We start from the raw sequence: 15462 nt of genomic DNA on the forward strand, positions 1-15462 counted from the left end.
AGGTCCCTTGAGGGTGTCTTATGTTGGGCACCCCAAATCATTAGTCTCTTTTGAGAATTTAGGCCCTTATGTTTAGGTGGCAAGTGGCCTCAATGCACCAGCCTTTCACCTCTGGAGCCTGAGGGTCTGATCTCAGTTAGTCGCAGCTAAAGGAAATGTCTGTGTCACAAAGCCCCCGCACAGCTGGGCGTGGCTGGTAGTCTCTACCCGGGAGGCTGAGCAGCGGGAGAGGCAGCACTGAGATGCATTGGCAGGGTAGTGTGCAGAACAAGAAGCAACCTCTGCAGCTCTCTGTGTAGTATCGCGTTCCAGCCACTCCCATAGGCCCCTCACTTCACGAACATCAGATTAATCCTTATATTTTTAAAATAAAAGCAAATGCTAGCATACAAATTCATGAGCTCCAAGGAATACAACCATTAGAAAGGCACTATTCGCTTGCTGGGAATGTGTTCCCATTCTGTTTTGGTTGGAGAAAGGTGATTGTCTTTTCATCCATTCACCAGTGGCTTTAGAAATTTTATTTCAGGCTCAAAGGGAAGTCTGGGCCTGGTAAGGGACAGGTCACTGCTGGATGGATTATGCTTGATCAGTTCTTGCAAACATTGGCTTTACACAGTTATATTTGTTCTTCACTTCCCCACAGATCTGCTGTCTGTCCTCAGCATCTGTTACAGAGTAATGCCTTTTGATGTGTGTGTGGGGGAAATAAAAAAAATTGAACCAGAGCCTGTCATATTTAGTTATATTGCTGGGTCCCAGGGAAAGCACTTGCCCCTTTCAGTATGCCTGCAGCATGGCGAGGGTTTAAAAGCTTCAGACTGAAATGCAGAGGGGGCCGTTAGTCTGCACTGATGAATAAATGATTACAACCAGAGTCATGCAGAGCGCAAACAGTTTGGGGTTATAACAAACATGAAACAAAGCCACCAAGGGCTCGATATCCTTTTGAAGAAAGGAATGTTTCTCTTTCTATATATTCCTGTAAATGGCCTGAGTTGTGCTACCCATCAGAGGTTCAGCCGTGAGGAGACAGCAAAGCCCCCCTCGCTGTTCTCTGCACTCCTCTGTAATATGCGTGTTACTTCCGCTCAGAAAGAAACTGTGTCACCACTATGCATGTGTGGCCCTGTGTTCTGTTTAGTGCTCCTTCCCGGTGCTGGAATTTCTGCATGTCTAGGGACCCTGCTTCTATTGCAGTTGATGCTGGTGTCCCTCCCCAGAGATCTAGTTTGGCAGTGAGGCACTCAATCTGAATCAGATCCGTAGCTGTTACAGAACCTATGAAAATTTGGGCATAACCAGCACTTTATAATCAATACGAAAACATAAAACAGTCTCAGAGATCAAAAGGGAAGGAAAGGGATGATTTAACCTGCATTAGGGATATTGTTACTTATGAAAAGCATTTTTTAAAAATTCAATAACAACTTAAATGATCCAATAATTTGTGACTGGTTTAGAAAAGAGGGCCCACTGAATTGTAAATAGCTACAGCAGCCCAGGTTGTCTATTACCTGATTGGCTTTGGACTGGAAAATCCATTATGGTGTTCTTATTCCTTTTCAGATTGAAGGCATCTTAATATAATTTTCCACTAGGACATTACATAAATATTTCCTTTAAGAAAAACAATAGCTGTTTCAAGTAAAAGGAAAACACTGTCTGTCGAATACCGGATCCAGAAATTCACAGGCAAGCAGGAGGGATTCCGGCCCTGCACCATGGATCTGAGATCAGAATCTTTCACAATCACTTACAAAAGGAAACATGACCCCGATTTGATTTTATTTGTTTTAAACAAGCCAAGCAGGCTCATTGTCATGCTGCAAGATGGTGTGTGTGCATCCATGTGTGTGTGAGAGAGACTGTTGTAGTCTTCCTAGTCTATGGGAAACTTCTCCAAATTGTTTGTTGTTCCTCTGCCCTCCAGTCCCAGCCTGGGGATGTTCACTGCTTTTTCCAAACTTCCTTTCATTTTCTGTCTCTTCTCCTGCTTTTGGAATGTGTAACTCATGATAAAGGTTGTTGTGTGCAATCTAAGCATGGTGGACCCTGGTTCTTCTCCCACCTCACCTCTTCTTCTGTGTTGCCAGTTGTTTAAATATCGATTGTTTCAGTGTCTTTGGCTTCTTCTGGATTTGTATTCAGTACTGTGCTCCTCCTTCCACTGAAAGTGAGGCCTCTGGAAGGGAAAAGAGGTTAGTGCGTCTCTGCGATGTGTGTGGCCACGTCTCTCCCTCCAGGCTGTCTTGCATAGACAGCCAAACTGGGTGCAGTTTGGGAAGTTGCCATGCAAAAATGCAGGCTTTGTGGATTGAAAGGAGCTGCTTGTTGTGTGTCACTCAGCCAATCCCCCTCCATCATCACATCTCCTGTCTGTCGTAGGAACTACTAAGGCAAATCTTGCACATTTCCCATCACATTAGGGTTATTTTGCATCCAGTTGGTGGTTCTGTTTTATAACTTTCTTTCTCCCTATTGACAGGTTTCAGAGTAGCAGCCGTGTTAGTCTGTATTCGCAAAAAGAAAAGGAGTACTTGTGGCACCTTAGAGACTAACCAATTTATTTGAGCATAAGCTTTCGTGAGCTACAGCTCACTTCATCGGATGCATCCGATGAAGTGAGCTGTAGCTCACGAAAGCTTATGCTCAAATAAATTGGTTAGTCTCTAAGGTGCCACAAGTACTCCTTTTCTTCTCCCTATTATCACTTTCCCTTTGGCAAAATCTTCTAACATTCCATTGGCGAACAGACAGACTTCCCGTGCAAAGGTGGGTAGCAGAGAATTAGCCCTTCTTAAACGGAGTCTAGCTGCACTCAGCACGGTTTCTGAAAGTTCTTGGGCTGAGATGCGTGTTTTACCTGGCGAATTGATAAGCTTAAAGGCTGATCAGTACAGCACAGGTCAGCAGGGTACTTAAGCACGTACCTAACTTCAAGCATGTGAGCAGTCCCGTTAAGTTCTTGCCAAAGTACCTTGTTGACTGGGAATTTCTGAGCCCCCTGCTAGGACGAGGAGGCAGTGCATTTGTGACGCAAGCTGTATCAAGAAGCCCCAGGTCAGTGCTGCTAAACCAGCGTCCGTCCACCTATAATCTGATTGCACAGTTGGAACCGTATCACTGTTAAGACTGGATTCAAACACAAAGTTGTTTTTTGGATTATACATCGGGTGTTTCAGGGTGGTGGAGCTTAATGAGGACCTTAATGAGGATCTTCTTGTGATGATTTAGGAGTGGGGGTAACAGCCAGATCAGAAGGCAAAAACAACTGAAAAGGAAAAGCAACACTTGGAGGAAACAGCAGTGAAAGGCCCCAGGGAAAACCCTCAGATAGACAGGTAGAGAATATGCCTATAGGTGGGCTCTGAAACCAGTATCACTTCTGGTTCATCTTTAAATCATGTCTAATAAATTTTGAAAACCACCTATTTCATATTCAGAAGTGCTGAGCATCCACAAATCCAGCTGGAGTCAGTGGACACTAACTGTGTCCAGCACTAGCGAAAGTCAGGTCCCTAATGTCTGCTGATCACAGGAAAGCAAAAGTCCAACAGCCCCAATGTACAGTGCAAGGTGTACCAAAAACCCCATTGTTTTTAGAACCACTTTGCGTCTGGAGGGTTTGAACAGGTCATTCAGGTGAGCGAAGTAAAATAAAATGAGGGATTGTCAATATCCTGTCCACCCAAAATTGATGTGGTGACGGTGACATATGGGATAACGGCGAGGGAGAGATTGATTACACTGCTCTAAACCGGAGGGGGTCGGAGGATGCCATATGCTGGGAGAGCAGAGCTGGGCAGCTTACAAGGCTCTCTAGATCCCAGGAGTGATTGATAGCCTCAGGTGATGAGGCTTTTCAGATCCATCCTCCTCAACTGTTGTGTTGTTGGTTTTTTTGACTGAGTAGGCAGCGGTGGATCCTACAGACCAGACATCTCTGTGGTTGGGAATGGGGCATCAAGACCAAGTTTGGAGGACATAGGACCCAGCAGCTTCTGAGAGGGAAGCAGGACCTGGGATCTATAATAAGCCTTTGCTGTGATTGAGAGTGTAAAGACGGCTGCTGTAGATGAACAGGAACTGAGCTCTTTCATCATAAGTAACACCGTAAGAGTTTGTTAACCAAGTCTGAAGAGGAGCAGTGGCACCTAGATTTTCCTGCAGTGACCTTCAAAGAGCACCTCACTCCTGCGACATGGTCCTTGGAATAAGGGAGTAGAGGAAGGGGAGGACACAATATAAAATATCCAGGTGCAAAGCATGGGGGTGGCAGCAGTTACCTGAGCCCGGGAAGTAGGAGACATGGGGTTGTGACACCCCAGTTAGGCATGTGTTTCTTCTTTCCCATGGCCCCCACCCCGTCACTCCCCTTTCCATCTGTGGCCTGCCGGAAGAAGGAAAATACACTTTCTTGCCCCTGCTGCCCTTCCCAGCACTGTAGCCATCGCTTCTGGTTCTCAACGTTTCCCCAAGGCCAGGGAGCCAATCGTCCCCTCTTCACTGCTCATTGCTTGAACTGGGCTTGCGCACTTGCCAGTGCAACTCCCTGGCCTGGGCACATCTGTAGAGTTTGGTAGTTTTCTGTCCTTCTCAAAGACGTGGAGCAGCTGCAGAGGAGCCTCTGCCCAAGACTCGGTAGTGTTGGAATGGAGCATTTCCCCACGCGGGGTGTGAATCACTGCATCTGCTCCATGGATTTGGTCTCCTCCCAGTCCACTTTCCCCTGATGCTTTTCAGGTGCTATTGCCCCGACTCCTGTAACAGCAGAAGGAAGGAGGTCCCTTTAGATTAGGTTCTACTGTATCTGGTGGATTTCTAACCTGTGCATTTATAACTCATCCTGCCAAGAGAAAAGGAGTACTTGTGGCACCTTAGAGACTAACCAATTTATTTGAGCATGAGCTTTCGTGAGCTACAGCTCACTTCATCAGATGCATACCGTGGAAAAGATGCTCACTTCATCAGATGCATACCGTGGACCCATGGAAAAGAAGCCCTTGAGGAATTCCACCATGATTTCAACAATTTCCATCCCACCACCAACCTCAGCCTGGTCCAGTCCACACAAGAGATCCACTTCCTGGACACTACAGTGCTAATAAACAATGGCCACATAAACACCACCCTATACCGGAAACCTACTGACCGCTATTCCTACCTGCATGCCTCCAGCTTTCACCCTGACCACACCACACGATCCATCGTCTACAGCCAAGCTCTGCGATACAACCGCATTTGCTCCAACCCCTCAGACAGAGACAAACACCTACAAGATCTCTGTCAAGCTTTCTTACAACTACAATACCCACCTGCAGAAGTAAAGAAACAGATTGATAGAGCCAGAAGAGTTCCCAGAAGTTACCTACTACAGGACAGGCCTAACAAAGAAAATAACAGAACGCCACTAGCCGTCACCTTCAGCCCCCAACTAAAACCCCTCCAACGCATTATTAAGGATCTCCAACCTATCCTAAAGGATGACCCAACACTCTCACAAGTCTTGGGAGACAGGCCAGTCCTTGCCTACAGACAGCCCCGCAACCTGAAGCAAATACTCACCAACAACCACATACCACACAACAGAACCACTAACCCAGGAACTTATCCTTGCAACAAAGCCCGTTGCCAATTGTGCCCACATATCTATTCAGGGGACACCATCACAGGGCCTAATAACATCAGCCACACTATCAGAGGCTCATTCACCTGCACATCCACCAATGTGATATATGCCATCATGTGCCAGCAATGCCCCTCTGCCATGTACATTGGTCAAACTGGACAGTCTCTACGTAAAAGAATAAATGGACACAAATCAGATGTCAAGAATTATAACATTCATAAACCAGTCGGAGAACACTTCAATCTCTCTGGTCACGCAATCACAGACATGAAGGTCGCTATCTTAAAACAAAAAAACTTCAAATCCAGACTCCAGCGAGAAACTGCTGAATTGGAATTCATTTGCAAATTGGATACTATTAATTTAGGCTTAAATAGAGACTGGGAGTGGCTAAGTCATTATGCAAGGTAGCCTGTTTCCTCTTGTTTTTTCCTACCCCCCCCCCCATGCTCTGGTTTAACTTGGATTTAAACTTGGAGAGTGGTCAGTTTAGATGAGCTATTACCAGCAGGAGAGTGAGTTTGTGTGTGTATGGGGGTCGGGGGGATGTGAGAAAACCTGGATCTATGCAGGAAATAGCCCGACTTGATTATATAAAGAGTTGTCACTTTGGATGGGCTAGCACCAGCAGGAGAGTGAATTTGTGTGGGGGGGTGGAGGGTGAGAAAACCTGGATTTGTGCTGGAAATGGCCCACCTGTTGATCACTTTAGATAAGCTATTACCAGCAGGACAGTGGGGTGGGAGGAGGTATTGTTTCATATTCTCTGTGTATATATAAAGTCTGCTGCAGTTTCCACGGTATGCATCTGATGAAGTGAGCTGTAGCTCACGAAAGCTCATGCTCAAATAAATTGGTTAGTCTCTAAGGTGCCACAAGTACTCCTTTTCTTTTTGCGAATACAGACTAACACGGCTGTTCCTCTGAAACCTGTCATCCTGCCAAGCACTCTCTGGGATGGGAAGACGCTCCCTTTAGTTCAGTGGGGCTGAGGCCTTTGTTAAATGTGTCCTACTATATTAACAATAACAACATGGTTTGTATTTTTTTAAAGGCCTGATTGTTCTGAGGCAGTGAAGTGAGAGCTGGGGGTGGGTGGGTGGTGGTTCAGTGAAGGAAAAAGTAGTGAAATTGAGCCAGAGAGCAGGACTGAGGGGAAAGCAGCAGAGCAGCATTGGCATCCAGGGTGACAGCATAAAGGAGAATCACTTGTTCCCCTTCAATCAATTCACACTTTTGTTCCCCACTGCATGCACCTCTTTGCAGCTGAGCATACCAAGGGAGGGAGGGGAGAGGAGGCCCGCATTGTCAGGAGCTGTTAAGAAATACATTTATCAACAACAGGGCAAAATCCAGAGAGGAGGGAAGGAGCCTGCTGTCCCCAAAGCCGAGCTGGCAACAGCCTTTTATTTATTGATGGGGTTGTTCTGCTCCCGTGTTGGGGAATGCTCAGCAAGGGGAACGAGTGGCAGTGTGGGGGGAAGTTAGCCAAATTTAAATATTTATGCCTCTCCTCCACCACTTCTAAATGGCCCCAGATGGAGATGTTCGGCCAGTCCAAGAGCCATTCGAGTCATTCACACATCGCCATAGCAAGCTCCTTGAATATGACCCAGTTTGTAGTTTCCAAGTATTATTAGGACGGGTGACGGAAGACTTTTTGTCCTTTTTTTTTTGCATGTTTCTTTGGGAGGGATGCAGTTAGTAAAAGCTTCCTCTGCTGGCTCCCAAACTGAGCCGTCTGTCCAGTTAGACTGTGGCTGCATCTTATTAGAAGTCTTGGATGGAATATTTTTCAAACCAATGGAATGTCAGGATATACAGGAGGTGCATGTTCCTGTGATGTCGTCAGAGGTTAATTTCCAGTGAGGGTTACGTCTTATTTAAAATTGAAAAGGGCCCATTTCGCAAAGCTGAGAACAATTGAGCCAAGTCAGTTGAGATAGAGAATTGAAACAGAAAAATGTGAATAATTGGGAATTGTTTAAGAACACTTTACTAGATGCTCAAAAAGCCACACTCCCACAGCTGAGAAAGAAGGCCACAGTGGTTAAAAATCAACCTGGCTTAGTAGAGAAGTGAAAGCAGCTATAAAAATAATTATATATACAAATAAATAGAAGAAAGGGGATGTTGATAGTAATTAATTAAATCAGAAGCTAGAAATTGTAGAAAATGGATAAAGGAAGCAAAAGGACACAAGAAAAGATCTATGGACAGCAGAGTTAAGGATGTAAGACATTTTTAAAGTATATGTGGAAATGGTAGAATTGTCAATAATGCAGAAAAAGCAGAACAGTTCAATAAATATTTCTATTCTGTATTTGGGAAAAAGCTGGATGATGAAGTCATATAATATGATGGAATACTTTACATTCCAGTAACACAGGAGAATGCTAAAGAGCAGCTTCTAAAGCTAGACACTTTTAAATCAGCAGATCTGGATAACTTGCATCCAGGAGTGTTAAAAGAGCTGACCGAGGAGCCCTCTGAACTGTTAATGTTGATTTTTCATTAAGTCTTGGAACTCTGGGGAAGTTCCAGAAGACTGGAAGAAAGGTAATGTGCCAATATTTTAAAAGGGTAAGCCAGATGACCCAGGTAATTATAGACCTGTCAGTCTGACATCAATCCCGGGCAAAATAATGGAATGGCTGATAAGGGGCTTGATTAATAAAGAATTAAAAGAGGATGCTATAATTAATGCCAATCAAGATGCATTTATAGAAAATAGATCCTGTCAAATTAACTTGATATCTTTTATGATGAGATTACAAGTTTGGTTGATAAAGGTAATGTGACTAATATACTTAGACTTCTGTAAGGCATTTGAGTTGGTATTGCACAATATTTTGATTAAGAAACTAGAATGATACAAAATCAACATGGTACACAGTAAATGCATTAAAAACTGGCTAACTGATAGGTCTCAAAATGTAATTGTAAATGGAAAAGCCTAATTGAGCAGCTGTGTTCCTAGTGGTGTCTGCTGGGATCGGTTCTTGACCCTATGCTATTTCATATTTTTTATCAATGACCTGGAAGAAAACACAATTTGCAGATGATGCAGAGATTTGTGGAGTGATAAATAATGAAGAGGACAGGTCACTGATACAGAGTGCTCCAGATCACTTGATAAGCTGGATGCAAGTAAACTATGTGTGTTTCACTACGCCAGGGGTTCTCAAACTTGATTGCATCGCGACCCCCTTCTGACAACAAAAATTACTACATGACCCCAGAAGCGGGGACCGAAGCCTGAGCCTGGGCAAGAACCGCCATCCTGGGTGAGGAGGCCAAAGCCAAAGCTCAAGGGCTTCAGCCCCAGGTGGGGGGGCCTGTCATCTGAGCCCCACCACCCAGGGCTGAAGCCAAAACCAGAGCCCTGCCACGCCAGGCTAAAGCCCTCGAGCTGAAGCTTTAGCCCCCATTAGCAAGTCTAATGCCAACTCTAGCAACCCCATTAGAATAAGATTGGAACCCCACTTTGGGGTCCCGACCCACAGTTTGAGAACCACTGCAATATGCTAAACGTAAGGTCATACATCTAGGAACAAAGAATCTAGGCCATACTTGCAGGATGGGTGACTTTGTTCTAGGAAGCAGTGACTCTGAACAGGACTTGGAAGTCATGGTGGATAGTCAGCTGAACATGAGACGGTACAATGTTGTGGCCAAAAGGGCTAACGTGATCCTCGGATGCGTAAACTGGGGAATCTTGACTAAGGTTAGGGAGGTTGTATTATCTCTGTCTTTGGCACTGGTGCAGCCACTAATGGAATCCTATCTTGAGTTCTGGTGTCCACAATTCAAGAAGGATGTTGGTAAGTTGGAGAGGGTTCAGATAGCACCAAGAATGGTTAAAGGATTGGAAAACCTGCCTTAGAGTGAAAGACTCAAGGAGCTCAATCTATTTAGCTTTAGAGAAGGTGAATGGGTGACTTGATCACAGTCTATAAATACCTACATGGAAAATAGAAACTTGGTAATAAAGGTCTCTTCAGTCTAGCAAACAAAGATATAACGCAGTGGTTCTCAAACTTTTGTACTGGTGACCCCTTTCACACAGCAAGCCTGGAGACAAAGCAGGGTTTGGGATGGAGGCTGACAGCTCGTGAACCCCCACACAATAACCTCACGACCCCCTGAGGAGTCCCGACCCCCAGTTTGAGAACCCCTGATATAACAAGATCCATTGGCCGGAAGGTAAAACTAGACAAATTCAACTTACAACAACTTACTAAGAGATGTGCTGGATTCTCCATCACTTACCATGTTAAAATCAAGACTGGATTTGGCCTTCTGGTCTTGGAATCTTATAAACTTATAAACATTCCAGTGAACTTATAAACATTCCAGCGACGTAGATCTCCTGTCTCCCTCCCCCGAAATATACACATTGCAAGAGTTTCTCTCTGTGATTTGAGTACTTTGGCTCAGACCCTTGTGTATTGTAGTGGTCAATATGCTGTTTCTTCCCTTTAAGAAGTGAGAAGATCTCTGAGCTTTGAAAGGCTGGTGACTTCATATAGCACTGTCAAGGGCTGTATTTCCTAGAGGAATGGATGGACTCTGCCATACATGTTTATTTTCATGTACATGTTAACATCCATATCTTAACAGTTCTAAAAGGTGCTGGCTATTAGAAGGTACGGTTTCTACACATCATCCCACATTGACTGATTGGGAGAGTGAAAGCAATGGAGGGATTCACTGCCAAGATTACCCTGGTGCTTCTGAGAATTGATTGATGGTGTGGGGGTCAGGATGGAGGTTTTTTTGGACATCACTGCACAGTAGATTGGGTTCAAGATGGCAGGGATGCAGGGGGTTCATCGTTTTCGTAAGTATTAGGCATGGGTTAGAGATAAGATCTCTAACTATGGGTTAGAGATAGGAAACCACACTGGATAGACTCGTATTCTGATTCGACAAGTCACTTTCCCCTCCCTCTGCCTCAGTTTCCCTTTACATAATACTAAAGAATGCTGACATAGCTATTTGGAGGGTTTGTAAAGTACTTGCCTGTGAGCCTTCTCCCAAAGGTGGTATGGAAGAGCCAGCGGTGGCAGTGACATGAAGGCTATTCTCCACAGTTTGTATTTAGGTGTCTTTTCTTTTTTCCTTTCCAGGTTTGGGAGAAGTTCTTAAACCCCAGAGCTCCACGGATCAACGTCTTCATGGCGGTCCCCACTATTTACTCCAGGCTGATGGAACATTATGAAGAACATTTCTCTCAGCCTCATGTCCAGGATTTTGTACGTGCCACGTGTCAGGATAATTTCAGGTAGCTGAAAGATGCCTGTCTTCACAGCCTAAGAGGCTTACAGACAAGACCTAGAGAGTACATCCTCTACCATAGATATGCTCACGCTGTCCCAGCCTTCCTGGGCTGGAGAAGGCTCACTAACACTGGAAAATGTTATGAGGGCAGGGTGTAAAGAAGGCTGGGTGCAGGTGATGGAGGAATGGAGAAGTTTGAGCCGTGTGCAGAGCATCTCGAGGGTAGCTCCAGCAGTGAGCACAGTGGATTGTAGGATGTCATTCCTGTAGTGCTTCCAGGTTCTCTAGGACTCTCTCGAGTTGTGGCACCAGGTTCTGCTTCAGTCCAATGACCAGGCCAATGGCAGGCTGTTCTTGCTTATTAAAAACCATCCGTCACGTACAGGCTCACAGTCCTGGCTCCAAAGCACAGACATGTATGCAGTTATGTTCAGGCAGAGTGCCTGATTAAAGGCTGGCCCTGCTGGATTCTTTTCTAAACTTCGCCACTCTGCAAAGCTGGGCAAATCACTTCACTTCTCTGTGCTTTAATTTCTCACCCTGAAAAGTGAGAACGATGATACCTTGCAAGAGTGATTATATGTGGGGTCATTTTAATCCTCTAGTCTGACCTCCTGCATAATACAGGCCAGAGAACCTCACCCAATAATTTCCACATCAAGACCATACGTTCTCTTTGAGCTAGAGGGTATCTTTTTAGAAACACATCCAGTCTTGACTTAGACTGCAAGTGATGGAGGAGCTGCCGTGTCTGTGCTGTGTGATGTAACTTTCTGATACTGCTGAATGATCTGAGATTCCCCAAGGCACTACAGATGGGCAAAGGCTTCTTGTACTACAGAAGTAATTCTCTAGAGTAAAGAATATACTGGTGATCACCACGTGGCATTTCCTTGCACAGGTTAATGGTTTCAGGATCGGCAGCCCTTCCTGTGCCAGTCCTGGAGAGGTGGAAGAACATCACCGGACACACACTGCTGGAGAGGTACGGGATGACGGAGATCGGAATGGCACTTTCTAACCCCTTGCACGGAGTTCGTGTCCCAGGTATAAATCTTCTAAGGTGGAGAGGGTTGTGAGACCTTTGTGCCAACCTATATTTTATTGTTGTTAAATGCGTTTTGTTCTTCTACTCGGAGAATGTGTGTCTACATCCAGATTTCTCCCAAGTCAGGATTGGGTTAGGCGGGAAGCTGCTGGTCAGGACTGGGGGCATTGGCAAAGCTGTGGGGGAAGGAGGGGTCAAGGAGTAGGATGAGGGGAGTGCTGCTGGTCAGGATTCAGGGGCATTCAGAGAACTGTGGTGACCCATAATTCTTAATGGGTGGCACAGTTTAAAGGTTTGGGGGGCCCATGCGTCAACCCTGGGTGCAGGAACCTTCCTGTCCCAGCTCCTTGGCCCAGGACAGCCAATCCCACTGGCTCCTGGGCGGCTGGGGCTGCAGGAGTGGGGCGCACATGTCCATGGGCCAGCCCCCGTCCCTGGGCAGGGAACTCAAAGTTTCTCCCTGGAGTTCTCTGGCCCTCGCAGACACTTCAGCAGGAGGAGGGGTGCAGGCAGTGCCCCTAACTCAGCACAAGGAACCTGCTCCTGATGTCTTCCCTAGTGACCCTGTGCCAGGTCCAGGGCTGGTGCGCTCTCCCTGCCCTGGCAAGGTAACCTTCTGCGCGGGCCACTGCTGCCACCCCAGCCAGGCTCTTGCAGGCAGTCGCTGCGCTGCATAGAGGCAGCAACCTGGAGCGGCCACCCTCACCTGGCAGGAGAAGTGGCTCTGTCCTACTGCCTCCACTCCCCACTCGGGCCTGGCTACCGGGGAGAGGGGCCAGACAAGCTGGAAATGTGCCACGGGTGGGGTGCAGCATGAGAAGGACAGTGCCTTCAACACTTACAGAAATCGGGGGTGGAGCCTGTGTGGCCCTCCCCCCCCCCATGTCACCTCTGGCTGTGTAGGGACCCAGAGCTAGGATGAGGGATGCTGCCTGTCAGGACTGAAGGGCCTGGGCATAGCTGGGGAAACAGGGTTAGGATGTGGAATGCTGCCCGTGGTGATTGAGGAGTCTGGGTAGAACCATGGGAGTAGCCGCTGTGATATCAGGCAGGAGGCACTGGCCTCCGGAGCTGTGTGTGGAAAGCTGAAGTGTGCATCTGAACCCCAGTTTGTCATAAAGAAATAAAAATGCCTACAACCCAGGCCTGACTTCACTCCACTGTGGCAGAGCATTTTTACTGAAGGGTTCCTGGTAACATGTTTTTACCAGCTATTTTAGGGCTTTCCAGTGATAAAGGTAAATGCACTTGTATGATAAAGAAAGAGGGTAAATCTTAGTAAGAGCCTCTCTTTATAGTCCACAAGGGACGTGCTGTACAGCAGTTGCCTAATGGTGTCTGAGAAAGAGGGGTCAGCCCCTGTCTGTCTGCAGGGATTTTCCAGCTCCTCTTAGAGCTGCTGGAAGCAGGCAAACCAAGTTCCAGCATAGACCCTCCTGCCAGTTGTCTCTGTTTTTCACACGCTTGCCTCCACAGAAGTGACACTGCTGGCTAGGTTGAGTCTATATCCGTCTCCTCTGGCACAGCACTTCCTTGTTCCCAAAGGCTCTGTGCTTCCTCACTGCAGCACAGCAAAAGGACGGCGTTCTCTGTGGCTTGCCTTTTGCTTCAGCTCCTGGCTAATAGCTTTTCTGCCTTCCCAAGAGAAGGGCTGGCACTTGGACCTTCTCTATGAAAGGTTAACATGTAATACATGGGCAAGCAAGAAGCCTTGTGTTCAGCTGAGAATCAGGCCTGCTGGAGAGACTGGTGAGACGTATCCTTTGCATCAGTGATGGAGGGCTCTCTGAGCCTGCTTCCCTTTTAACTGAAGGGCCTAGCCACCCTTAGTTCTAAGGGCATCATCTGACCTTCCTCCACCTCTTCCTGATGAGGAGAGGAGAGAGGCATGCTGCATCTAGGTGGAATTTATTTATTTAGAATTGATCTGTTGCAGATTCACTGGTTTTTAACAGAATCTGCTTACTGCTTTTTGTTTTGATTCAATGAGGAGCAGTCACAGACTGGCTCAGGCTCTTCAGAGCCTCCAGCACAACCTGAAGTCTTCAATGGAAAAGATGGATCAGTCCACCAGCTCCACTTCTGCGGCGAGTCACAGGGATGGGCCTGTCCCCCAGTCTGTGATTCCTTGGAAGTTTTATTCATGTCTGGTATCTCAGTTAGGTTCTCCCCCAGCTAGCAAAGTGAACAACGCTGGGTACTTGAAACAGGATATCTGTTCACTATTATTTTAGTGCAGGTGTATTGCTCCTTTACAACCTAATACCTCCATTTCTGTGAATGTACGGAGGGTGGAGAGCAATTTTAGAGGTCACCACGTGGGAGGCTGCTTGTGGAAGTAGTTCTGATCTGTCCCTCCCGCACTGTTGGTTTTATGTGTAAGGTTCAGCACAAGCAGCTGCGTCTTGTGGACAAGGGTTGTCTTGCTGCTTTTCCTTTCTGAGTCTGTTCTGACCCTACAAGTCAGGTCTCGTTTGTCCTGGATTGAAAATGTGCTGTCACTGCATCTTCATTGAGAAAAAGAACCATTTCTCACCTGTGAGCATGAATTTGTGGAGTAACTATATCACTAAACCAGGTCCGCCCCCTTCTGGGCAGATAAGTGACAGCCTTCGCAATGTAGCCGAGGGGCTCAGAGTGCCATTGCATTCATTCTAAGGACAAGTAGCCCAGCTGACCTCTTTCTGAATGGCCTTGGTGCCTATTGAGGGTTACGAATGTGGCCCACCCATACATAGCCAAAATTTGCTTTCTGATGCATCTTCCTCCCCCTGCCTTTGCTCCACGCAGCTTTTGCATCTTTGTGATGTTTCCTCTTTGGCTTTCTTGTTACTGTTGTAGTTTTCGATACTTAAGAAGGAGACTGAGCTAAACTGCCAAATAAATAAAGGTAAAATTTGCTTTCTTCCATTGTTGTATGCAGAGTGGTAGCCATCTCAGACCCAGGTTATTAGAGAGACAAGGTGGGTGAGGGAATATCTTTTACTGGACCAACTTCAGTTGGTGAGAGAGACAAGCTTGGGTCAGAACCCAGCCTCCCCTCTGCTGAGCAGCACAGCCACCAAGAAAACCTCACTCCAGGGCTCAGCTTCTCAGCACTGACTCCCTGTTGAGTACTGTCTCAATTGCAGGGTGTTGGTTTCTATCTTCAAAGTTGTCCATGGCACCCAAGTTACCTGAGGGGACTGAACACCTTGCCAGGTGTTGTCATGACTCCCCCACGACAGCTCAATTCCACTGGAGGGAGCTTCATGTGTACAGGAGATGAAGCTTTCTCGGACTCTGGCTGATGAACCTGGAAATCACTCAGGATCAGAACAAAATGCAAATGCACTTCTCCAATCTTGCTGGCCCCCAATAACACACTCAGACGTCATCCCCCTCCTACACCAAATCTTGTCCTTGCTGACAAAAGGACAGAGCAAGTATGAGAATTATTTTGTCACGGACACACTTTGTAATTTTGTGAGGTGCCTGGATACCACAATGACGGGTGCAG

General features: G+C 46.5%; 1 protein-coding gene across 2 annotated transcripts in view; it reads left to right on the forward strand.

Annotated features, from left to right (window-relative positions):
* Window positions 1–15462, forward strand: part of ACSF3 (acyl-CoA synthetase family member 3) — a 108926-nt gene that overhangs the window by 13230 nt on the left and 80234 nt on the right. For both annotated transcript variants that reach the window (XM_048816495.2, XM_048816496.1), the window contains exons 4-5: window positions 10765–10919; window positions 11817–11962. In XM_048816495.2, the coding sequence (XP_048672452.1) occupies window positions 10765–10919; window positions 11817–11962 (301 nt within the window). The remainder of the gene's footprint in view (window positions 1–10764; window positions 10920–11816; window positions 11963–15462) is intronic.

The sequence above is a fragment of the Caretta caretta genome, chromosome 12 (assembly GCF_965140235.1).
Source record: "Caretta caretta isolate rCarCar2 chromosome 12, rCarCar1.hap1, whole genome shotgun sequence".
Taxonomy (NCBI): Eukaryota; Metazoa; Chordata; order Testudines; family Cheloniidae; genus Caretta; species Caretta caretta.